The sequence below is a fragment of the Dipodascopsis tothii genome (genome assembly GCF_038497935.1).
Source record: "Dipodascopsis tothii strain CBS 759.85 unplaced genomic scaffold V1510scaffold_12, whole genome shotgun sequence".
Classification (NCBI taxonomy): Eukaryota; Fungi; Ascomycota; class Lipomycetes; order Lipomycetales; family Lipomycetaceae; genus Neoaidaea; species Neoaidaea tothii.
The window spans coordinates 178321-202102 of NW_027117996.1; the positions used below are offsets into that span (position 1 = coordinate 178321).

Here is a 23782-nt window from a genome sequence, read left to right on the forward strand (position 1 = left end):
TGCCTAGCTGGGCATCGCGCGGCTGAGCGCCGCACGAGCCGCACGGGGTGCATGAGCCGCACGGGCTGCATGATCTGCGCCGCCGCGCCGCACGAACCCGCTGACGCGCAGTCCATCTTCGGCACCAACAACGGCGACTCGATGTTCCAGCGGCGGATCGACCGCCGGCTGGACGACGAAAACACGTACCGGCACTACTACGACGCGCCCACGGTGCGCAACCCCGGCGACCTGGTGGTCGACTACCACGACCGGCGGCGCAAGTCGTCGGTGACGGCGCCGACGGCGTCTGGGGCGTCCCCGGCCAAGTGAGCTGGCGCGTGCAAGTGGCGCGGACGTATCGTCCGGCACGGGTAGTAAGCAGATAATAAACTCGCCGATGACGACACATCCACGTGACCTCTCGTAGCGGCCGTCCCTGAGTGGCCTAGCGCGGCAGCGTGCGCCCTGCGGTAGACGCTGTCACTGCGTAGCACTGGTACCGCTCGCCACGCACAACCGCGCCACAGTGTCGCAGGTGTGCCCCTAGCCTGCCACGTGACGCAGAGGTGGCGCACCGCGTGACAGATGCAGCCGTAGCCGCGTCGCCGCGCGCCCTGCGGCCGATGCGCTGTCCCTTATTTGTTTATCGTTCTTCTAGCGCACCACCAAACCTTGCCAGCTTTTTCTCTTTTTTTTTTCATACAACCCTTCTTTTTTTTTTTTTTCGCCTTTCCTTCTATACACTCGAAATTTTATATAAAAGTAATAGAATTTTCTCGTTCTATTCTTTTCCTACGGAGATCGTTTCTTTCAATATATAATTGATTGCTTTCGTTTTCATATTTGATTTTTGATATTTTGCAATCATGGCTGATATTTCCGACAAATTCAACTCGCTTGAGATTAGCGGCAAGGCCGATGGCCCCAGCGCGGACGGCGAGAAGAGCGCCTACGTCCCGCCCCACGCCCGTACGGCGGGCAAGCCCGACCTGAACTCGTCGCGGTACAGCAGGTAGGTGGCGACGCGCGGCGCGTACGCGCCGCACGGTCTGCGGCTGAACACACACTGACTGACAGACCCGAAGGCAGCAACTGGGGTCGCGGCGGCAGCAGCGGCTACGGCGGCGGCTACGGCGGCGGCGGTGGCCGTGGCTACGGCGGCGGCGGCCGTGGCTTTGGCCGCGAGCGTGAGCGCGGCGGCGACTTTGGCCGCGGCGGCAGCTCGCGTGGCGGCGGCGGCAACGGCGGCCGCTTTGTTGACGGCAAGCACATCCCGGGCCCGGCCGACCCCCGGCTGGAGAAGGAGCTGTTCGGCGACGAGGGAAAGATCAAGCAGAACACGGGTATCAACTTCGACAACTACGACGACATCCCGGTCGAGGCCTCGGGTGACGACGTGCCCGAGCCGATCACGACCTTCACCGACCCGATCGAGGAGGTCCTCATGGAGAACATTAAGCTGTCGGGCTACACGCGCCCGACGCCCGTCCAGAAGTACTCGATCCCGATCGTCCACAACGGCCGCGACCTGATGGCCTGTGCCCAGACCGGTTCCGGCAAGACCGGTGGTTTCCTCTTCCCCATTCTTTCACAGGCGTTCCACGACGGACCCAGCCCGCGCCCGAGCGGCCCCGGCGGCTACAGCAACAAGGCCTACCCGATCGCGCTGGTGCTTGCGCCCACGCGTGAGCTGGTCTCGCAGATCTACGACGAGGCCAAGAAGTTCGCCTACCGGTCGTGGGTCAAGCCCTGCGTCGTCTACGGTGGTGCCGACATCGCCTCGCAGCTGCGCAACATCTCGCGCGGCTGCGACCTGCTCGTGGCCACCCCCGGTCGTCTTGTCGACCTGCTCGAGCGCGGCCGTATCTCGCTCTCGGGCATCAAGTTCCTCGTGCTCGACGAGGCCGACCGCATGCTTGACATGGGTTTCGAGCCCCAGATTCGCCGCATTGTTGAGGGTGAGGACATGACCCGCGTCGATGAACGCCAGACGCTCATGTTCTCGGCCACCTTCCCCAGAGACATTCAGATGCTGGCCCGCGACTTCCTGAAGAACTACATCTTCCTGTCGGTCGGCCGTGTCGGCTCCACTTCGGAGAACATCACCCAGCGCGTCGAGTACGTCGAGGACATGGACAAGCGCTCGGTGCTGCTTGACATCCTGGCCACGCACCAGGGCGGTCTGACCCTGATCTTCACCGAGACCAAGAAGATGGCGGATGCGCTCTGCGACTACCTCATGAACCAGAACTTCCCGGCCACGTCGATTCACGGCGACCGTTCGCAGCGTGAGCGTGAGCAGGCCCTGGACATGTTCCGCAGCGGCCGCACGCCGATCATGGTCGCCACGGCTGTTGCCGCCCGTGGTCTCGACATTCCTAACGTCACCCACGTCGTCAACTACGACCTGCCCACCGACATCGACGACTACGTCCACCGTATCGGTCGTACCGGCCGTGCCGGTAACACGGGTATGGCCACCGCGTTCTTCAACCGCAACAACAAGGGCGTTGTCAAGGACCTCATCGAGATTCTCAAGGAGGCCAACCAGGAGGTGCCCTCCTTCCTCGAGACCGTCGCGTCCGAGGGCAGCTACGGCGGTAGCCGTGGCGGTGGCCGTGGTCGCGGCGGAGCTTCGCGCGGTCCCTCGCGCGACTTCCGTCGCGGCGGTGACGGCGGCTACGGTGGTGGCTACGGCGGTGGCTACGGTGGCAACGGCGGCTCGTTCTACGGCGGCGGTGGCGGCGGCGGCGACTACGGTCGCTCGTCCTACGGCGGTAACAGCGGATCGTCCTACGGCGGCGGCGGCGGCGGTTCCAACTGGTGGTAAACGGTATCTCGATCCAGCACACTCGTGGCGCGTGTGCACGGCACCGGGGCAGTCTGCCGCCCAACTCTCTATTGTCTTTGCATGCGCTCCACCATCTCATAACGCCGTTTCATATTTGCTGGGCTTCTGATTTTTTTTTTCTTCTTCTCGTTCCTCTACTGGAGACGAATTTTTTCTTATGAGGTATCGCTGGCTGTCTTATTAGCTTAATATGGCTGCTGATATCAGTGTCAATGGTTCAGAAAAAGTTTGCGTCTTTGTTTCTGTTTTTTCTACCAGTTTAATTTATGTTTTATGTATATTAGAGCTATCGACTGGTATGTTGGGCGAATTTTATTTGGTTATTTTAGAATGGGCATAAAAAGTTTTTTTTTATTTACGGAGAAAATTAGGGCTGCCATATTCGAAGAATACTATGTAGCTTATCTTATATTGTTCTAACAGGAACTGGTAATGATTAGACTGGAATGAAGATTGCAAATATATATATCAATACAATATTTGTTTAAAAAACTTTTGGGCGCGTTCGCCGTATATATCAACGGGATCACTTGTAGAAAAATTCGTGCGGTTGGGAGGTTGAGCCGCACGACGTGCGGCTCGCTACGGCAGATGAGCCGCACTACATGCGGCTCACTACAGCTGGTGAGCCGCACTGCGTGCGGCTGGTCGCATGTGAACAGTATTTTATATACAGTGCAGTGGCGCCTAGTCAAAGCCCGCAAACTCGGCGTCGCTGGCCTCGGCATCGTCGGCGCTGGCGGCCGCGCCGCCCTCGAACTCGCTCTCGCTCGCCTCGGTCTCGGATGCGTCCACACCGGCCTCCTTCCAGCGGCGCTTCATGGACGCAAAGTTCTCAATGTCCTCCGGCACGAGCGCAGAGCAGATCAGGCGCTCGTTGGCCACGTGCTCGCCGACCAGGTTGCGCGTCGAAAGGTTCCACACGCAGATGGTGCCGTCGGTCGAGACAGACGTCATGAACGCGTGGGCGGCGGCGGCGAACTTGGGCGTGAGCGCAGCCGCAAAGATCGACGGCACCGGCAGCGTGCAGAAGGAGAGGTCCTTGACGCGGGTCTTGTGGCGCAGCAGCTCGAACGCCACGTCGTCGGCTCCGGCAGCCACGTCGGCCGCGCGGCGGAACTGGATCGCGCCGTTGCCGAGCGACGAGACCAGGTACTCGACCGGCTCGTCTGCGGTAGCGTCCCAGAACGTCGTGTACGCCAGCGTGTGCAGCGGCGACTTGAGCTCGATCGTGTGCACCGGCTTGAAGGCCATGTCGTAGACGACGATCTTGCGGTCGGCGCCGACCGCATACAGGCCGCCGTCGCCATTCCAGCACACGCGCAGGCCCTCGAAGCCGAGCTTGGTGTGGCTCGCGTTCTTGGCCGTCATCAGGTTCCACAGGCGGATCGTGCGGTCGCGGCCCACGCTGATCGCGATCTTGCCGGTCGGGTGCACGGCCACGTCGTTGACGGCGCCCTTGTGGCCGCCCTTCTTCATGTCGGCCAGCACCTCCCAGTCCTTGGTGCGCCACACGAGGATCTTGCCGTCCTCGCCGGCCGAGAGCAGCCACTTGGCCGCGCCCGAGCCGGCCGGCGTGATGAAGCTCAGCCGGGTGATGCTGCCGTCGTGGTACAGCATCGTGCCGATCTCCTTGCGCTTCTGCAGGTCGTACAGCCGGATGTGCTCGTCGTTGCCGCCGGTGACCAGGTACCGCTTGGACTGGGTCATGCACCGGATCGCCGACGTGTGCGCCGAGAAGTAGAAGATCGGCGAGAACACGGCGGTGTCGGGCTCCTGCTCCTGTCCGGCGCTGGGCATCGCGAACGCCTGCGGCGACACCGTCATGGACAGACACAGAAGCTGGTGGTCGTACGAGCCGGCGATCACGCGCAGGATCGGCTCGAAGGGGCCCTTGGCCTCGAGGGCCGCGAGCTCGTCGTCCGAGTTCTCGGCGGCAGCCGCGGCCGCGGCCGCCGGCGGCTCGGCCTGCTTTTTGGCAGACGCCTTGGCGGCGCCGGTCTCCTCACTGCGCTTGCGCTTGGCCATCGTGATCCGAGCGAGATCGGGGCAGAGGGTGTGTGGGGAGGCAGCGGTCGTGGACGCCGAAAATTCGCGGAAAAAATTTATGAGCCGCACAATTAGAGTTTTTTACAGACTTGTGTACAAACGGCCGCGCGTGCGGCTGGCGCCGCGCCGGCCGCCGCACGGCGTGCGGCTCGCGCCGCACGCCGTGCGGCGCCTACGCCGCCGCCTTCTTGCGCTTGTCCGCGCGCGACTCGGCCTTCTTGGCCGGCGTCGCAGAGTCCTTGGAGGCCACGGGCGCCGCCGCGGCCGCCGGCGCCGAGTGGATCGACGTCGTCAGGTCGTCGATGAACGTGCCAGACGTCGTCGACGGCACGCCGTACCAGCGCTGGATCCAGCGGTTGGCGCGCGCAAACGCGTGCTGCAGGCTCAGCGCGTGCTCGCCGTAGTCGTACGTCGGGTTCAGGGGGTCGCTGGCCAGCACGGCCAGCTTGGCCGCCGCCGCCTTGGAGTCGGTCTCGGCCTGGTGCAGCAGCTGCTGCTGCAGCAGCTGCTTGCGCTTGCCGACGGCCGGCGGAGGCACGGCCGAGGCCGCCGTGGCCGCCGTCAGCACGGCCAGCGAGATGCCGCACACGGACTCCGAGTCCGAGTGGTCAAAGACGTCGTGCGTGCGGATGCGCTTCCACGCCGTCTTGAGCGCGCCCTCGGCGTAGCGCGCGCGGCGCTTGCGGCGGTCCGAGACTCGCACGATGCGGTCGACCACGGCGTCGCACTTGTCCTTGCGCGCGCTCGCCAGCTCGGCCGCGGCCGCGTCCGCCTTGGACAGCTTCTTGGGCGGCTTGATGACGAGCTTCGGGGCCGGCGCCGGCGTCGAGACCGGCGTCGACGCCGCCGAGGCCGCCGGCGGCGCCGGCGCCGGTGTGGGCGGCGCCGGCGCCGGCTCCTCGGCCGGCTCCGGCTCGGACTCGGTCTCGTCCGGCTCCGGCCGGGCGTCGGCCGGCTCGTCGTCGTCGTCTTTCTTGCGGCGCTTCTTGCGGCGCTCCTTCGGCTCGGTCTTGACCGCCGTCGGCGTCTGCGAGCTCTCCAGGTGCCGGCGCCGCTCCTCAACCATGCGCTCCGCAAACTCCTTCTCCGGCACGGTGTCCAGGTTGTCGTCCTCGATCACGCCCTCCGGCAGCTTCTCCATGGCGGGCACCTTCAGTCCGTCGTCCTGTCCGAGCCCGAACGGGTTCGACCGGATGCTCTCGGGCGTGAAGTCGCTTTCGAGATACACCCACATGATCCACAAAAACACCCGGGCGCGCGATGGCGAAGTCAACTGGGTGTTGACGATCAGGTCAAAGAACTCGTACGGCGGGCGGAAGAAGACGTCGGTGACGCGGGAGCCGTACGTGGCCAGGATGAACACCAGGTTGATCGGGTTCGTGCGCGGGATCTGGGCCTGCTGCAGCAGCTGGTCCAGCGTGCTCGGCTCGGGCCGGTCGTCGCACGCGCCCTTGAGGATGCTCTTGAGCCGCGGCGCGTCCTGCAGCTGCTTGTACGCCGAGTGGTCCGCGTACGTCTGCAGCGACGGGATCGGGTGGTACGTCCGCAGCTGCGCGCGCATCTCGGGGAAGACTGTCGTCAGCGCCGCCGGCCGGCCACTTACAGTTGAGCGTGGTGTTCATGCGACCGATGTTGACCAGCAAACACACCATCGCGATGTTGAGCCCCGCCTGCCTGTTGCCGAGCAGCTTCTCGCGCAGCACCCGCGACGACTTGGACGACCGCGCCATGGCGTCGATGTAGATCTCGGCGTACGTGTGGCCGCCCGTGCCGTCGTAGCTGTTGGTGAACGCCCGGGTCTCGTCGTTGAAGAGCGCCTTGAGGAACGCGTACTGGATGTCCTGCCGCCACAGCGGCTCGCTGTCCTTCTTCTTGAGGTGCCGGATCTTGGAGTTGATCAGCATCGTCTGTGACCGAAACGTCCGCAGGATGCTCGGCGACGACCGCGAGCTCGAGCCGCTGGGCCACGGCCCGGGCGTGCCGTCGTCGGCCCTGGCGCCGCGCCCGTCGACGTCGACGCCGTCGGCGACGGCCGCCGCGATCGCGGCCGCATCCGCGGCGTCCATCGCGCCCTCACTTGCCCGCGCTGCGGCGCCGGACTCGCGGCGGGACGCCGCGCGGCGGCCGCGCTTGGCCTTGGGCTTGGGCTCGTCGTCGCCGACGCCGCCGGCGCCGCCGCCGAGGGGGCCGGCCTCGCCCATCACGACGTCCTCGGCCTCGGTTGTCGACCCGGTTGTCGAATCTCGCTCGAGCCGGTCGGCTTCGGCGGGCGTGGCGGCGTCAGGCGCGGCCGCCGCGGCCGCGGCAATCCGTCCGCCAGCTTCGTCGTGTGCTTCTGGCGCCATCGTCTGTTCTGCCCACCGCCTGCGTGCTGAGAGACCGCTGGGCTGTGAGTCTTACTTGGACATGGCTCTGGCCTTTGTTTGGCGGTGAGTTGTACTATCGCGAGATGCCCAAGCGGGACGGCGCGCGACGGGTGGGGCGGTAGGTGCGCAAAACGTGCGCAGTTGGAACCGCAGCCGCGCAAGCGCGTGCAGGCGCTACCCGCCCGCCCGCACGTTGCAGGGTTTTGCTAATTTTTTTTTTTCACTTCCTGAAAATTCGTCGACACTCGCACGATATCTGAATCATCGCCACCGGTGGCCGCTCAGATACTGCAAGATACCGAGGGATCGTTTCTTGCTTGGATAAAGCATTCTCGACACAGATACAGTGAGTTGGCGACGGATGGGCGCGGGCGCGGCGGCGTGGCGGCGAATCGGCGGCGGCGGAGCGAGCGCGACCGCCCGCGACCAGGCGGCGGCGGCGGCCGGCCGGCCGGCGGCGGCGGTCGCGCGTGCGGCCGGCCGGTCCGCGCACCCTGCCGCGCCCGCGCCCCCCCAGGCCCGCACAGCGCTGACTTCCAGACCACAGACATGAGCGCCGAGCACGGAATATCGACGCCGCCCCTCTCGGACGACGAGCAGCAATTGCCGCCGCAGGAGGTCGCCGTTGAGGACAAGGAGGCGGCCACGAAGATCAAGTCGGTGTCGTTCGCCGAGCCTGAGGCGTCGGACGACGAGGCCGACAAGCCCGTCGGGCTGCCGCCGCACCCCGACAACCCCGACTTCACGCAGCTGACGCCGCTGAGCCCGGAGATCATCGCGCGCCAGGCCACGATCAACATCGGCACGATCGGCCACGTCGCGCACGGCAAGAGTACGGTGGTCAAGGCGCTGTCGGGCGTGCAGACGGTCCGGTTCAAGAACGAGCTCGAGCGCAACATCACGATCAAGCTCGGGTACGCCAACGCCAAGATCTACAAGTGCGACGACCCGACGTGCCCGCGGCCGGACTGCTACCGGTCGTTCCGGTCGGACAAGGAGGTGTCGCCGCTGTGCGAGCGGATCGGGTGCAACGGCCGGTACCAGCTGCTGCGCCACGTCTCGTTCGTCGACTGCCCCGGCCACGACATTCTCATGTCGACGATGCTGTCGGGCGCGGCGGTGATGGACGCCGCGCTGCTGCTGATCGCCGGCAACGAGTCGTGCCCGCAGCCGCAGACGTCGGAGCACCTGGCGGCGATCGAGATCATGAAGCTCAAGCACATCATCATCCTCCAGAACAAGGTCGATCTGATGCGGGAGGCCAACGCGCTCGAGCACTACAAGAGCATCCTCAAGTTCGTCAAGGGCACCGCCGCCGACAAGGCGCCCATCATCCCGATCTCGGCGCAGCTCAAGTACAACATCGACGCCGTGAACGAGTACCTGGTCAAGTCGATCCCGGTGCCGGTGCGCGACTTCCTGGCCACGCCGCGGCTGATCGTGATCCGGTCGTTCGACGTCAACAAGCCTGGCGCTGAGATCGACGACCTCAAGGGCGGCGTCGCCGGCGGCTCGATCCTCACCGGCGTCCTCCGCCTCGGCGACGAGATCGAGATCCGCCCCGGCATCGTCACCAAGGACAACGAGGGCAAGATCCAGTGCCGCCCGATCTTCTCGCGCATCGTCTCGCTCTTTGCCGAGCACAACGACCTCAAGTTCGCCGTCCCCGGCGGCCTCATCGGCGTCGGCACCAAGGTCGACCCCACGCTCTGCCGCGCCGACCGCCTCGTCGGCCACGTCCTCGGCGCCAAGGGCCAGCTGCCCAACATCTACACCGAGGTCGAGATCAACTACTTCCTGCTCCGCAGACTGCTCGGCGTCAAGACCGACGAGAAGAAGCAGGCCCGCGTCCAGAAGCTGACCAAGAACGAGATCCTGATGGTCAACATCGGCTCGACCGCGACCGGCGCCCGCGTCGTCGGCGTCAAGGCCGACCTGGCCAAGCTCCAGCTGACGTCGCCGGCGTGCACCGAGCTCGGCGAGAAGATCGCGCTCTCGCGGAGAATCGAGAAGCACTGGCGTCTGATCGGATGGGCCACCATCAAGAAGGGCGTCATCCTCAACCCGGTCTCGGCCGAGTAGGGGGAGAAAAGTTAGAGCTATATAGTGAAGAGATCTACAGCTAGCTGCTGATGTACCCGGCGTCGCACCAGTTCTTGATCGGCAGGCAGCTCAGGTACTTGCACCAGCTGCAGTGCCCGCCGCCGTTGTTGAAGTGCCGGATCAGCACGACCATGTACACCACCGCGGCCAGCAGCGCCGCCGCCCGCACCAGCAGCCACAGGTACCACCCGACCTTGCGCGCGTAGAACAGCCGGGGCGTGGCCTTGATGCGCTCGCCCACCGTCGCCGTCCGCTCGTAGATCGGGTCGTCCGTCCGCAGCGCCAGCGGGCTGCGCAGCAGCGTGATGCCCAGCAGCGCGCCCATGCAGAACCCGCCGATGTGCGAGAAGTTGTCCAGCCCCGGCAGCAGGCCGATCGCGAACGACAGCACGATCACGATCAGCAGGAAGAGCAGGAACCGCCGCGGGTGCGGGTACAGCGACCAGTTGAAGAGAATGTCCAGGACCTCGATCGCGATGATGCCGAAGAGCGCGCCCGACGCGCCGCTGCCGTCAGAGCCGCCGCGCCCGCACTTACCAGCTGGACACGCCGTCCGGCGAGAAGTTGCCGCCGAGCACAAAGCCGCTGATGCCCGACGCCAGGTAGATGACGATGTACTTGACGTGGCCGATGTCGCTGCCGTCAGCGCGCCCGCCCCCAGCCTACCTTTCGACCCGGGCGCCCGACTGCAGCTGCAGCGCCAGGTTGAAGATGATGTGCACAAAGCCGGCGTGCAGGAACATGGGCGTGATGAACCGCCACCACTGGTGCGGGTGCGTGCCGACGCCGCCCATGCCGCACAACTCGGACAGCGAGCAGACCTGGTCGTCGACCGACGTCGAGTTCGGGCACGGAAACTCGTCGACCGAGTCCGTGACGCCCTTGATGTAGTGCATGCATGGCACGTACCGCGAGCCCAGGTTGATCTGCAGGTACGTCGACGGCCCGACCATCGGATTGAACGTCGGCCGGGTGGCAATCGGGCTGCCGGTGAGCTGGGCCATCCGCACCAGCATGTAGATGAAGACGCCGACCTGGACGAGCGACAGCCCCCACGTCACCCACGGCCGCCGCTTGCGCTCGGGGCGCTCGAGCACGGGCGGCGCATTCTCGAGCACGGCCGCGTCTGGCGGCAGCGGCGGCAGCGGCGCGTCGTGCCGCATCGACGACGGGCCGCCGGGGACGTACCGGCCGCTGTATTTTGTGAGCGGGACGTCGTCCGCGTAGGGGTCTTGGCCCTTGGACGCCATGGAGTAGCTCGTCGTGGTCTGCGACAGGTTGCTGAGCTCGTAAACGCCCTCGTCCTGGCCGTAGTAGGCGCCGCCGTGCGCCGTCGGCGAGTCGTTGTACTTGTATCGGTTCTCCATCGGCTCGGTGGCGCTGCCGCGGGATCCTGGGGTGTCAGCGGGCGGACGGGGAGCGCCGGGCGGCCCTGCGGCCGGGCGCGCGGCGGCGGCGGCCGCACGTACCTGGTTGCGGTGCGGAAGCGGCTCAGCAGCGACTTGGCGGTTTGCGAGGCTGGCACGTTAGTCAGCAACCGGGTTTGCTTATGTCATGTCCCACGCTCGGCGCGTGTTACGTCATGCCAGGTACGGACCCTGGGCCAGGCACGGGCGCGGCGGCCGGGCGCGGCGGCCGGGCGCGGCGGCCGGGCCGGCCTCGGCCCCGGCCCCGGGGAGGACAGGCGCAGCGGCGGGCGCCGGCCAGCGACAGCGGCCGGGCTGTGCGTGCGCCGCACACCGTCGGGCTGCGCGCAGCGGTCCCGAGTCGCCGCGCGACGTGCGGCGCCGGGAGCGCCGGCGCGCAGCACGCCCGATCGGGCCGGGCTGTGCATGCGCCACACGGCGCGGCAGCGCACAGCGGTCCCGAGCCGCCGCGCAGCGTGCGGCGTCCTACGCGCGGCCAAGCCGCAGCCCGTGCGGCTGAATGTCTAATCTATTGGCGCCGCTTGTCCAGCGCGTTCTTGATGCGGTACTCGCGGATGTCGCCCGTCCGGTCCAGCGGCTTGTTCCACTGTCCCCAGCCCGCCAGCCGGACCACGATGCAGGTGGCGTTGTCGTCGCCGCCCACAGCCTCGGCGTACTTGACGATCTCGCGTGCGGCGTCCTGCGGCGTGCCGCGCATAAACCCCGAGTTGTAGCCGACCGAGGTCGCCACGTCGACGATCTCTTGGTCGGATGCAAAGCCCGACACGCCGTCGGACATGCTGGCGTCAGCGTGCGCGCGCCACCACTTACAGAACCAGAAACGGCTCGTTGCCGCCAAAGCCCCTGTCGGACTTGGGGTTGCCGAGGTCGACCTCGGTGATGTCCGGCTCGGCCGACACGCCCAGCTGCTTCATGCGGCGGTCGCCAAACGACCGCGTGTTGGCGAAGCTGCCGTAGCGCTCCTCGCCGAACGAGTCCGTGAAGAAGTTGGACGCGTACCGGCGCAGCCGGCGGCTCTCGACCGGCGACGACGGGTGGTGGGCCACGGTCAGCGCGTGGGCGACGCCGTCGCGGTCGCAGAGCACGCACCGCGTGTCGCCGACGTGCGACACCACGAGCTTGGCCGGGTGCGGCGCCCAGTACGGCTGGTCCGGGTCCTCGGACCACAGGTACACGGTCGTGCACGTCGAGCCCGACGCCGTGCCGGTCATGGTGAAGTCGTAGTCGGCCTTCAGAAACGCCAGCGGCAGCCGCAGGGCCAGGTCGTTGTCGAGCCCGATCTGGGCCCGGTACTTTTCGAATTGGCCCTTCCAGCGCTTCCAGTAGCCGCCGATGTTGTCGCGCCAGAGCGCCTCGAGAGCGTCTGCGCTGTGCAGATCGCAGTCCTCGACGTAGCGCACAAGGTCCGCGTCCAGGAAGTCGCTGCACTGCGCGCCGCCGTGGCCGTCAAACACGCCGAACGAGAACACGCTGCGCGTGGCCGGGCCGGACTGCGACCGCGGCGCCAGCGACGACCGTGCCGGCAGCGTCAGTACCGACAGATCGTACCGGTCCTCGTTCTCGAGCCGGTTGCCGCGCGACGAAAAGTGCCCGAGGTACGTCGGCGTAGAGTCCAGCGAGACCCGCAGCCGGGGCGGAGTCGTGCCGGGCCGCACGCCGGCGCGCTTGGTGACGGCCGGCGCGGTGTAGTACTTGGAGAAGTGGCGGCAGCTGCCGGCGGGACGCACGCGCGTGCTGTAGGCCACGAAGAATCCTGGCGTCAGCGTGCCCGGCGCACATACTCACTATACGAGTCCGCCAGACTCCAGGCCGGACGGGCGGTCATGGCGGAGGCGGGAGCGCCCGGCGGACGGACGAGCCGAGCGGGCGATATCGACCGATGATTCGGCCGCCGCGGTCTGTGTTCGGCGGGAGCTGTGCGCAGACAGCGATCGGGGGTCCTGGACGGTCGTCCCGTAGCGTTCGCGGGCCGTCCTGGTCGTTCGAGGCGGTCTGTTGCCGGATTTCCCCGGCAGATATTGGCCGGCGGCGTCTGGAATCCCCTCTTTGTTCCGCAGACGCACTCCCAACAGCTAAGACGAATCGGCCGAGGGGAAGCTACGCGGGACCGGCAGGACGCCGGCGCCAGCACGCCGACGCCCCACGGCGCGGGCCGGGCTGTTTCCCGACCGGGCGAAGGCTACGAGGGCCGCGGGCGTGGCGGGAGGTGGCGGCCCCGGGGCCGCCGGCCTCGCCAGCCGTTGACGGCTGACAGAGAGCGGGCGCGTGATGACTAAGCACCACGGCGGCAAAAATGAAAAATTTTAGCGATGCTTGGTTTCGATCCAAGGACATCAGGGTTATGAGCCCTGCGCGCTTCCACTGCGCCACATCGCTTTGTGTTAGAAGGTAGGCGCGGAAGCCACATAAGATGGCCGGCATGGTCACGTGCCTCGCCCGGCGGCCTCTAGGGCCCTCGGCGCGGGCCGCGGCCGATCGGCCGACCTCAGGGGCTATCAAGCAGCAGGTACCGGGCTACCGTACCGGTACGCAGCCCCTCGCACCCAGCGCTGCGGGGCGCCAGGCCGCCGGCTCACAGGCCCGGCGCGCTGGAGCGGCGCGCGCCGCCGCGCCCGCCCCCCCGGCCCGCGTACGTGCGGACGACGGTGCGCCGGCTCTGCGCAGTGTTCGGTCGCGCGTCCAGAGCCGCCGCGTGCCACCCACCGTCGGGACTCGCCGCGGGCGCGTGCCAGATCCGGCCAGCCGCAGCGTCAAAGCGGCCGCGCGCAGCGCCCTAGCGCATGGCGCAGTTACCCACGGCCAGGGCTCCGGAACGCTAGACCAGCATCGTTAGCCGGCCACAACGGCCGCGGCGCGCGGCGTGGCATGTGTAACGCGCGGTCGCATCCCAAGGCTTGCCCGCCGCCGGCGTCGGCCGCAACCAGCGCGGCCGGCCGCCAGGTCGCCAGGCCGTCCCCAGCGTCCCGGCCGCGACCTCGTAGACCACACAGACATGAGCACACGCGTGAGCAGCTACGGCGGATCGCCGGCCAGCGAGCAGACCGAGGAGCAGGTGCCGTTCGTGAACGGCGCGGAGGCAGTGCGGCGCGATCGCGACGGCCGCGACGGCCACGACGACCGGCGCCGCTTCTCGGACGACGGCTCGGACGAGTACATCGGTACGGCGCCGCGCGCGCGCGCTGACCCAGACGACCGCGAGCTGTACGAGAACATCCGCAACCTGAGCCTGGGCGCGCTCGGCGAGCGGTTCGACGACGACGACTCGGACGACCACTCGCTGTACGAGTACATGAAGACGCTCGGGATCCTGACCGACACGGACGACGACACGCAGACCGAGGACACCAACCAGTACGTCGCGCACGACTCGGACGACTCGCGCGGCAGCGGCGACGCGGACGCGATCGCGACGGACGAGCTCGCCAACCACACCAACGACCTCTCCAACCACTACTACTTCACCGGGCAGTACCCCCAGGCGATCGTGCGCAACGCGGAGGACCGGTTCAGCGGGTACCCGAAGCTGCGCAAGCTGGTGGAGCTCAAGCGCGCGCACATGATCCAGAACGCGTGTCCGCCGTTCATCCAGTGGTGCCAGCCCGTCAACATGCCCGCGCTGCTCGAGATGTGGATGCAGAGCCGCGTCAAGTTCGACGTGATCATGGTCGGGTCCACGACGACGCCGTGCCCGTCGTTCAGCACGCTCAACAGCCTGCCGATCCAGAAGTTCGGCCTCAAGCCGTCGTTCGTCTTTCTCTGGCTGCCGTCGTCCGCGCTCGAGCTCGGCCGCGCCGTGCTCAACAACTGGGGCTACCGGCGCGCGGAGGACATCGTCTACGCGGTGCGCAGCCCGAACTCGGTGCGCGCGCCGCCGGGCATGAACAGCGACGAGATCTTCCGCAAGACCACGTGGCACTGCCTGATGGGCATCCGCGGGACCGTCCGCCGCTCCGTCGACACCAACGTGATCCACTGCAACATCGACACGGACGTCATCATCGAGCACGGCAACTCGCTCGCCGCCGTGCCCGAGACCATCTACACCGTGATCGAGAACTTTGCGCTGTCCAACCGCCGGCTGCACATCATCCCCAACTACCTGCCCAAGACCTCGTACGTCTCGGGCCGGCCGGGCTGGACCATCGTCAGCCCCGACGTCATCGGCTCGAACTTCTCGGTCGAGCAGTACTTTGCGTACACCAAGCGCTTCGGCGACCGCCTGCAGGAGAACCTCGACATCGAGAACCTGCGGCCCAAGAGCCCGGTCAAGCGCGACTACGGGCGCTACTCCAAGTAGATTGCTGGACAGTGAATTGAATGCCTGAGCGTAGTCCCGCGCCTAAACTTTCGGCGGCAAACGCTGGATCTGAACGAGGCGAAGCCTAGATCTCCCATCTATCCACCGCGTTTCCGATATCTTCCCAACACCGTCCGCACCAACCGACCCAGCTGGCCACCACGAACCCGGTTGCTCGACATGTCCACCGGCAAGAGCAACCACAAGTCGCCGACCATCCGGCGCATCCTGCAGGAGGCCAAGGAGCTGGCCGCGCCGTCCCGCGAGCTGCACGCGGCGCCGTCGGAGGTACGTTCCGCGCCGGCCGCGCTGACCCCAGGACAACCTGTTTGAGTGGCACTTCACCATCCGCGGCTCGCCGGGCTCGGTCTACGACGGCGGCTACTACCACGGCACGATTGTGCTGCCCGGCAACTACCCGCACGCGCCGCCGAGCTTCCGCTTTCTGCAGGAGAGCGGCCGGTTTGCGGTCAACCAGGAAATCTGCCTGTCGATCTCCAAGTTCCACGTCGAGGAGTGGCTGCCGGCGTGGGGCATCCGCACGGCGCTGCTGGCGCTGCGGGCGTTCATGCTGACGCCGGCGGCGGGCGCGGTGGGCGGCATCGACGGCGTGTCGGACGAGACCAAGCAGAAGATTGCGGCGGCGAGCGGCCGGTTTGTGTGCCGGACGTGCGGCGGCGGCCGGCCGGTGGCGGCGGCGTTTGCGGACGTGGACGCGGCGGCGGCCGAGCCGGAGCCGGCCGCGCCCGCGCTGGCGTTTGACTACAAGCCGGAGCCGGCCGAGCCGGCGGGGCCGGCCGCGGCGGCCGCGGCGTCGGGCGCGCAGGTCGCCGAGACCGCGGCCGCGCCGCGCGTGCCGCGCGCGCTGGCCGACAACGTCCTGATCGAGCCCACGACGGCCCGCGGGCCGGCCGGCCGGCCCGACACCGTGACCGAGCTCGTCGACCGCGTGATCTGGCTGCTGGTCGTCGTCATCGTCCTGCTCGTGCTCCGGCACTTTGTGTAGGACCCGGTCTGTACATATTGGCCCTTTTGCTCGGTTTCGGATGGCGTCGGATGGCAGCGTTTTGGCAGGATAGAATTACACGTATGGTACACTAGATGCTGTTGAACCAGTTGCCCTGGACCCAGTAGGCGCGGCCGCAGGCGGCGCGGTAGTCGAGGATGGCCTTGGCCACGAGCCAGTCGAGGATCTCGCCGGCCTCGACCGGCGTCAGCACCGGCGCGAACTTGCGCAGGAGCTCGGCGCGGGGGATGCCGGGGTGCAGCGCGACGGTCATGGCGACCAGGTTCGCCAGCTTGGTCCACATCGGCCGGTTGAGCGCGCCGTTGACGTCGATCCACGTGCGCGTGCCCGCGCAGCGCGGCAGGCTGGCCAGGACCTCGCCGTCGGTGCGCTCGGCGCCGTCCGGCGGCGGCGCGGCGGGCCCGTCCAGGCCCGGCACCGGCACGTCGCGCGGCGCGGCCACCGGGATGGGCGCCTCGGCGTTGCTCCGCAGCACCATGTCGCAGTCCAGGCTCTCGCGGTCGATCGAGCGCGAGATGTAGCCCTCCAGCAGCTTGCCGGACTTGAGGTTCACGCGCACGAGGTCGACCTGCTTCTCGGCGATCAGGTTCATCAGGCAGATCATCGAGCTGTCCGAGGCCATGCGCGACATGATCATGCCCTTGGACTCGGAGAACGTCCGGTGCAGGAGCTTGAAGAACGCGCCCGCGGCCTGCACCGAGTGGTCGCCCGTCCGCAGCCGCACGAGCGAGTTGAACCGGTCCGAGAACGCAAAGTTGCGGCCCGGCGCGCGCTTGTCCATGTCGCGCGTGACGTACACCAGGATCTTGTCCTTCTCCATGGCCTTGACCGCGCGCGAGCACACGTCCGAGCCGAACCGCTCGAGCAGGACCTTGGCGCGCTGCGCGTCGTACCGGTCCTCCTCGGTCGCGATGATGCTCTTGATGAGCTGCTTCACGCGGTCGAGCGCGTCGTCCGCGGCCGCCGGCGGCTCGTCGCACGCGTACGCGAACGGCACCGACCCCAGGTTCTCGTCCATCTTGACCGACGACACGAACGAGTGCACCGAGTCCAGCCAGTTGTCCTTGATGTCCTCGCGCACAAACTCCCACTCGCGCTCGCGCTCGCGGCGCGACGCGGCCAGCGCGGCCAGGATCTCGGCCTGGTTGCCGCCGGTTGCCAGCAGCGCCGAGCCGCTGAACTTGAGCTCGCTGTCGTTGTCCCTCCAAAACTCGGCCAGCACGGCCAGGTCCATGTTGCCCACGTCGAGGCCGGCCGGCAGCCGGCCGGCCTTGTAGGCCTCGAGGAAGATCGTCTCCCAGTTCTTGGCCGCCTTGTCGACGTTGCGCGACCCGCCGTAGAGCTTGCGCAGCTTCGGCCACCGCGACCGCACCGTGTCGGCCGTGTACGGCTCGCCGAGCGCCTCGGCCACGCGCTTCCAGTCGATTGTGCGCCCGGGGCCGCCGTAGACCGACCGCGTGATGATCACCAGCCGGTAGAACTGCTCGGCCTCGCGGAACCCGATCTGGGCCGTGTTGCGGCTGCGCCGCGCCGCGGGCTCGTCCGCGCGCTCGCTCTTGCGCCGCCCGTCGAGCTCGGCCTTGGGCTTCTTGCCCGGCCGCGTGTACGCCGCGAGCGGGTCGTTGCTCTGGAACTTGCGCTTGCGGCCGCGCCCGTCCTTCTCGCTCTCCTCGGCCTCGTCCAGGAACGTGCGCGCCTTCTTGCCGGCCGCCACCCGCTTGTTGTGCCGCTCCTCCATGCGCTTCTTGAGCTTGTCGGTTGCCGCGGCCTGCTGCTCCTCCGTCAGCTTGGTTGCACGCAGCGCGAGCTCCGCCTGCCGCTGCAGCCGCGCCAGCTCCTTCTTGGTCTGCTTGGGCTTGATGTGGTAGAACGAGAAGTCGTGCGAGATCACCTCGAGCTGCTTGCGCTCGTACGTCCGCGCCTTGTTGCGCTCGCGCTCGATCAGCTCGTCGCGGTACGCCGTCACGCGGGCCGAGTTGACGTCGATGTCGGGGCTGAGCAGGATCCACTTGGTCGACGGGTAGCCCTTGTCGTCCATGATCGACACGCAGAACCGCTGGAGCTTGCCCTTCTCGAGCAGCGAGTTGATGTCGCGCCCGAGCGTCCGCCGGTCCACCTTGGACGACGCGATCTGGCCCCACTCGGCCTGGAACGGCGCCAGCAGCGTGAGCCCGCCCTCCATGATGCCCTGCTTCTGCTCGAGCAGATGGAGGATGATGTTCTGGCGCTGCAGGGCGACGATCGAGAACGGCGCCTCGCCGGGCGTGCGCGTTTTGGACGACGAGCGCGACCGCCGGCCGAGCGCGGCGCTGTCTTCGCGGACAAAGCGCGAGACGGGCGTCATGACGGGGCCGTCGGGTTTGCTGACGGGCGTCTGGGGGAGCGAGGGCGCGGGCGTCACGTCGACGTCGACCGGCGTGGACGGCGCGGGCCCGGCCGCGGCCGCTGAGGCCTCTGAGGCCTCTGGGGCCGCTGGGGCCGCTGGGACCGCCGGCACCGCCGGCACCGCCCGCGTTGGCGTCTGCGGCTCCGCCGCCTCTCCCGCCTCCACCGGCGGCGCCGGCTCTGCCAGCGTCGACTTGCGTGGCCGTCCCCGGCCCTTTTTGCCCGGCACCGACGGCGGCGTCGGCTTGGCCGGCGATGCAGTCGGCGTCGCCACCGGCGTGCCGTCAGCCAGTGACTTGCGCGGCCGGCCCCGGCCGCGTTTCGGCGCCGGCGAGTCCGACGGCCGCGGCGACGCGCGATCCGTCACGCGGCCCGTCTGCCGCACCAGGCCGACGTTGCCGTGCCACGCCGGCACGCGCTCGCCGCTGGCGTTTTCGGTCAGCTGGATCGCCGAGACGGCGCGCGCCGGGATCGTCGAGAACAGGTCGTCGATGGTCTCGAACTGGCGGTCGGTCGTCGGCGGCTCAAACGTGCCCCAGCTGTCGTCCATTGGCTCGCGCAGAAACCGCTTATACGCCGGCAGCGTGAAGTAGCGGTAGTACTTCATGCGCGCAAACGAGTCCGTCCCCCGCACCAGGCTGTACTGCCCCAGGTGCGGCGGCTGCGAGCTCCGGTTCTTGCTGCCGGTCGAGTTGATCGACGTGTCCACGTACCGGTCGAGCACGCCCGAGAAAATACGGTAAAAGTCCTGGCCGACGGTCAGCCGCATGAGCTCCATGCTCGAGATGCCCTCCTCCTGGCGCGACGCGACCACGTTGTAGAGCTGGTTCTCGAGCGGGAACAGCCGCGTGAACGACGGCAGCGGCACGTGGCTGGTCTCGGGCAGCTCCTGGACGTCGTCCTCCTCGCGCGCCTCGAACGGCTCGGCCGTGTCCTCGCGGTCCGAGAGGCCCTTGCTGACGTTGGCGTCGTCGTCGCTCTTGTCGGCATCGTCCGCGTCCTGGAAGTCGAGCTCGTCCGTCGGCAGCTTGTCCTTCTCGGGCAGGTCCTTGAGGAACTTCAGGCAGCGGTGCTGGCGCTCGCCGCTGTCGGACGTGCGCACGACCAGCACGCGCTGGATGTAGCCCTGCTCCTCGAGGAACGTCAGGCAGCGCAGGAACACCTTGAGGTGGTACCGCGAGACGTGCATGCCCAGCTGGCGCTGCAGATCGGAGCGCTGGCGCAGCCCGTTCTTGGCCGCCTTGAGCAGGCCGACGATGTCGCGGCGCAGCTTGTCGTTGTCGATCTGGCGCTCGGTGTAGGCCGCGGCCGCGTCCGGCCCGGCGTCGGCCTGCGCGAACTTGAGGCTCAGCAGGAACGTCGTCTTGGACCCGTTGAGCACGACCGGGTACTTCTTGATGAGCTTCATCTCGACCAGCGTCACGATCCGCTGGAAAATCGACCGCGGGTCCTGGCCGGTGATCTTGGCGGCCTCGATGGCCGTGATGCCCTTTTCGCGCGCGCGCGTGATGGCCGACAGCAGCACAAACGGCATGTACCCGAGCTGGCGTCAGCCCGCCCGGCGTCCCCGTACCTTGTTGCCCGCGCGCGGAAACCCCGTCAGGACCTTCCACTGGATGTCCTCGCTCGCGTACACGCACAGCCGGTCGCCGTGCGCGGCCTCCAGCGCGGCCAGGTCGGCGCGGTCCTCCGGCAGCTGCCGTCAGCGCGCCCGCGCTCGCACGTACCGCATCGTCCGAGTCCACCAGGCCCACGGCCAGCTCCGCGCGGCTGCCGGCCGTCCACGCCCACACAATTCTCTTGAGCTCGGCGTCGAGCTGGGGCACCTGCTGCGTCACGTACGCCCAGAAGCTGGCAATCGCCGTGCCTGTCGTCAGCGCGCCCACGGCCGCACGTACCCTGGACGCCGTCGAGCGCGACCTGCTCGACCACGTACGCGACGAGCTCGTCCGGACACATCATGATTGCTTGCGCCGCGATGGCGATGGCGTCGCGGCGCGGTGTCGGCCTGTCTGATCCGCAGCGGGCCGATGGATGGCGGTTGGTGACGGTGGGCGGCGCGAGCGCTTGATAGAGCCGCACGGATGTGAGTTGTGACTTGGGACATGCGTGAGCGGGCCGTCCGTGCGACTGCTGGGTGACACGCGTGGCCGTCCGGCCGCATTGTCACCGCTGTCGCCGGATGGGCTCATCTGTGGAACTTCACCCCAGCGCCGGCGCATCCAACACGACCGGGCATAGACCGATCCACCGGCGCGACAGGCAATTGCAGGCCCCAAAACGGTACGGGCCGCCGGGCACGGCGTGGCGCGGGCGCGGCTGACGCCAGGAACAGGGATCCGAAGCATCCGAAGGAATGGCGGACGCGACAGACGAGCCGGCCGAGGCCGGCTTCAATGCCACTGAGGTGATCGAGGCGCTCGTGGCGGCGGCGGCAGACGCGAAGGTGGGCAGCGGCAGCGCGCGGGCTGACGACAGGACGTGGACGACTACATCACGTACTCGACGCTGCTCGACATCCACCTGGGCAGCCCCGAGCGGCTGGCGTACGCAGACCTGCTGCGGATCCTGCGCGCAGTCGAGCAGATCTTTGCCAGACAGGTGAGTGGCTGGCGGGCGCGGCTGACGACAGACCGACCTGCTGGCGTCGGTGGCCTGGGACCTGCCGGCGCTGCTGCTGCCGTGCCTGGAGGTGGCCGGCCAGGGCCAGGCGCTGCACAACCCGGTGCGGAACGACATCATGAAGGTCGTCATGCGGATCTTCAAGCAGGTCGCCGAGCGCGGCAACCCGAAGGAGCTTTTCCTGAAGGCGATCGAGCTGCTGGCGTCGATGGAGATGCACTTTGAGCCCGACTACGAGGTCGAGGCCAACCACGACGCCGAGAAGACGTTCGTCGTCCAGTTCTATTCGCTGTTCGAGATCATCATCGCCGGTAAGTGCGCGCCCGGGCGCGCTGACGCCAGCGACCCGCCGGATCAAGACGCAGTACCCGTCGCGGTTCCTGACGATGAGCTCGACGGCCATGCTCTCGTTCTTCTCGACCCACGTCGGCCAGATCTCCGAGAGCTCGCTGCCGGTCATGCTCCGGCGGCTGTACCTCTTCGCGCGCGACTACATGCCGCCGCCGAGCGAGCGCCCGGTGGCCGAGGCCGAGGAGGCCATGCAGCGGCGGCTGCTGCAGTCGTACCTGACACACCTCATCGAGATCCTGATCAACAGCCGGCGGGTGGAGTGGGCCAAGCGGTACTTCAAGGACATCAAGACCGAGATCGACGTGCTGCCCGAGGGCGAGCGCCAGCGGCCGCTGATGCTGCAGGGCTTTGTGAACGCGGGCGTGGTCGAGATGCTCGAGCGGTTTGCCCAGCTCATGCCCGCGTTCGATATCGACCTGGAGATGCTCAAGGAGACCGTGCTGGCCGCGCCCGAGCCCGAGCCCGAGTCCGAGAGCGACGACGACGACCCGGTGTACGCGACGCCGCCGTCGACTGCCCAGGCCGTGCCGTTCTCGGTCGACGGCTCGCTGTTTCTGATGGTCCAGTTCCTGATGTCCGAGGAGGACGAGCACACCGAGCTGCGGCTGAGCCTGGACGAGCTCGTCCGGGTGACCAAGCGCTTCATGACGCCCGAGGACGGCGAGACGCCGTCCGGCGGCGTCTGCGACGCGCTGGGCTACCTAGCGTGGCGGTTCCTGCGCGGCGTCACGCGCGCCGAGGTCGCGGCCGTGTCTGCGGACGAGATGAGCGGCTTTCTGCAGGTGCTGACGTCGCTCTCGGCCACGTCCCAGGGCGCGGCCGACCGACTGCTGTTCCACACGCTGGTCGTGCACCTGCTGTCGCGCAGCCCGGCCGAGCGCGCGTACGCGTACATCTACGACACGCTGCAGTACTGCCCGTTCGAGAACGTACAAACCGCGTTCGTGGTCGTGCTCAAGGACTTTGTCGAGATCGCCGGCGTGCGGCCGGTTGGGCCGGTGGGCATCGTCGAGCGCACACGCCTGGACCCGGCGCGGCGCGACGAGATCCAGGGCCTGGTCCGGACCTGTCTGGACGATGTGGCCGGGCCGCCGGGCGCCGAGGGCTCACGGCTGCTGTCCGAGGACGTGTCCACGCTGGTGGCGTGGGTCTCGAACTTCCTGGTCTACGCGACGCCGGCCATGGACCGCGCGTTCCTGGAGGACGTGGTCGCGCGCGTGAACGCGCTGGTGGCGGCCGACCGCAAGGCGGCGGCCGCGACGGACGCGGACGCGGATGAGCTGGCCGAGCGCGCCACGCGCGCGACCGTGCTCGAGATCGGCGCGGCCAGCCTGCGCGACCGTCTCGGCAGCCTGGACACAGCGGCGGGCCTGACGGCCGCGCTGGGCCGGGTGTCGATCGAGTAGCCTGCGGGCAGTACATAGCAAAGCCTGCGGGCGGTATAATAGATGTATTCTCAGACGGGGTGCGCCGCACGGCGTGCGGCTCGCAGCGTCGCACGAACCACGCGGCTCGGGGCGCCGCACGGCCCGCGGCTTTGATGTTGCACGAGCTACGCTCCCAGCCGCACCTCGTGCGGCGCCGCCGCCCGCCGCCGGCTATCCGGCACGGCAGCTTCCGTCGCGCCCGCCGACTCCGCCCCGCTCGCCGGATATTGGTCGGCCGCCCTCTCGCTCGTGGCCCACCGCTCGACCAGTAGCCCCGCTTGCGCCTTGGCTGCAGCCCGCGCGATTAGGGGGGGCGATCGAACAGTCGGCGATCGTCGCGAGCGCCACCGGCGCAAGCAATTGGCCGACGGAGCGTACGGCCACGAGGCCTCGGCTGGATCAGCCGGGTCGCCTAGGCGCGCAGGTGTGCAGCTGAGTGCAGGGCGTGCCGGAAGACCCGCGGCACGGCGGTGGGCGGGTGGGCGACGGCGGGCGGCTGGCGCGTGCGGCTCGTGCCGGCGCACGTGCGGCTCATGCGGCTCGCGTAGCCCCTGAGTGGCTGCCGGCGGAGTCGCCGACAAACGCCGGCAGGCAGGCGGCCGACACCGCCGGCCGCCGCTGTTCCCGGCCGCCGTTGCCCCGGCCGTCGCGGCGCGCCCAACGGTCCAACGGCCGACCAGCTGCCCGCGTCTGCAAGCGCGCCGCAGCGGGGCCGCAACAGCCGCAAACCGCCGCCCGCCCGCGTTATGCAGGCCAGCAGCCGAGCGCAACCGGCTGGCCGCGCAAGCGACCCAACCGCCGGCAGAGTGTATTTCGACTTTTATGTATTCACTAAAACAAACTCGCGCCCTCATCTCCCATTATTTCTTACAAGGCAAACCACCCACACATTAAC

The 23782-nt window shown here is 67.9% G+C and overlaps 10 protein-coding genes and 1 non-coding gene across 11 annotated transcripts; 5 read left to right on the forward strand and 6 right to left on the reverse strand.

Annotated features, from left to right (window-relative positions):
* Positions 1-620: 620 nt before the first annotated feature.
* V1510DRAFT_117364 (P-loop containing nucleoside triphosphate hydrolase protein) lies at positions 621-3332 on the forward strand. The gene is made up of 3 exons (XM_066930245.1): positions 621-994; positions 1060-2720; positions 2780-3332. The coding sequence occupies exons 1-3, from the start codon at positions 849-851 to the stop codon at positions 2992-2994; spliced, it is 2022 nt and encodes a 673-aa protein (XP_066789367.1). The 5' UTR covers positions 621-848; the 3' UTR covers positions 2995-3332.
* Positions 3275-4948, reverse strand: V1510DRAFT_448102 (WD40-repeat-containing domain protein). The gene has a single exon (XM_066935766.1). It carries the CDS (start codon positions 4859-4861, stop codon positions 3521-3523), a length of 1341 nt encoding a protein of 446 aa, XP_066789368.1. The 5' UTR covers positions 4862-4948; the 3' UTR covers positions 3275-3520.
* A 964-nt stretch (positions 4949-5912) lies between these two features.
* V1510DRAFT_364349 (uncharacterized protein) lies at positions 5913-6786 on the reverse strand (the record flags this gene model as incomplete). The annotated part of the gene is made up of 2 exons (XM_066931184.1): positions 5913-6454; positions 6486-6786. Coding segments are annotated over 2 exons (843 nt in total), but the record flags the coding sequence as incomplete, so codon positions are not given.
* A 695-nt stretch (positions 6787-7481) lies between these two features.
* V1510DRAFT_393473 (elongation factor Tu GTP binding domain-containing protein) lies at positions 7482-9485 on the forward strand. The gene is made up of 2 exons (XM_066931819.1): positions 7482-7594; positions 7789-9485. Exon 2 carries the CDS (start codon positions 7798-7800, stop codon positions 9328-9330), a length of 1533 nt encoding a protein of 510 aa, XP_066789370.1. The 5' UTR covers positions 7482-7594; positions 7789-7797; the 3' UTR covers positions 9331-9485.
* V1510DRAFT_415818 (uncharacterized protein) lies at positions 9328-10984 on the reverse strand. The gene is made up of 4 exons (XM_066933667.1): positions 10821-10984; positions 10018-10744; positions 9889-9987; positions 9328-9857 (listed from the first exon to the last, which is right to left on the reverse strand). Exons 2-4 carry the CDS (start codon positions 10716-10718, stop codon positions 9371-9373), a joined length of 1287 nt encoding a protein of 428 aa, XP_066789371.1. The 5' UTR covers positions 10719-10744; positions 10821-10984; the 3' UTR covers positions 9328-9370.
* A 182-nt stretch (positions 10985-11166) lies between these two features.
* On the reverse strand, positions 11167-12943 carry V1510DRAFT_393477 (phosphatase 2C-like domain-containing protein). Its single transcript, XM_066931820.1, has 3 exons — positions 12564-12943; positions 11589-12531; positions 11167-11557 (listed from the first exon to the last, which is right to left on the reverse strand). The coding sequence occupies exons 1-3, from the start codon at positions 12601-12603 to the stop codon at positions 11287-11289; spliced, it is 1254 nt and encodes a 417-aa protein (XP_066789372.1). The 5' UTR covers positions 12604-12943; the 3' UTR covers positions 11167-11286.
* Positions 12944-13082: 139 nt separating this feature from the next.
* V1510DRAFT_t117 lies at positions 13083-13154 on the reverse strand. The gene has a single exon. It is a non-coding gene; the product is annotated as a tRNA-Met (tRNA).
* Positions 13155-14067: 913 nt separating this feature from the next.
* Positions 14068-15075, forward strand: V1510DRAFT_364412 (MT-A70-domain-containing protein; the record flags this gene model as incomplete). The annotated part of the gene is made up of 1 exon (XM_066931188.1): positions 14068-15075. One exon carries the CDS (start codon positions 14068-14070, stop codon positions 15073-15075), a length of 1008 nt encoding a protein of 335 aa, XP_066789373.1.
* Positions 15076-15255: 180 nt separating this feature from the next.
* V1510DRAFT_364407 (UBC-like protein) lies at positions 15256-16081 on the forward strand (the record flags this gene model as incomplete). The annotated part of the gene is made up of 2 exons (XM_066931187.1): positions 15256-15363; positions 15395-16081. 2 exons carry the CDS (start codon positions 15256-15258, stop codon positions 16079-16081), a joined length of 795 nt encoding a protein of 264 aa, XP_066789374.1.
* Positions 15939-20544, reverse strand: V1510DRAFT_393488 (uncharacterized protein). Its single transcript, XM_066931821.1, has 5 exons — positions 20386-20544; positions 20215-20354; positions 20061-20183; positions 18762-20030; positions 15939-18680 (listed from the first exon to the last, which is right to left on the reverse strand). Exons 1-5 carry the CDS (start codon positions 20447-20449, stop codon positions 16173-16175), a joined length of 4104 nt encoding a protein of 1367 aa, XP_066789375.1. The 5' UTR covers positions 20450-20544; the 3' UTR covers positions 15939-16172.
* A 151-nt stretch (positions 20545-20695) lies between these two features.
* Positions 20696-22866, forward strand: V1510DRAFT_393490 (YAP-binding/ALF4/Glomulin; the record flags this gene model as incomplete). The annotated part of the gene is made up of 4 exons (XM_066931822.1): positions 20696-20933; positions 20966-21088; positions 21120-21420; positions 21452-22866. The coding sequence occupies exons 1-4, from the start codon at positions 20844-20846 to the stop codon at positions 22864-22866; spliced, it is 1929 nt and encodes a 642-aa protein (XP_066789376.1). The 5' UTR covers positions 20696-20843.
* Positions 22867-23782: the final 916 nt, after the last annotated feature.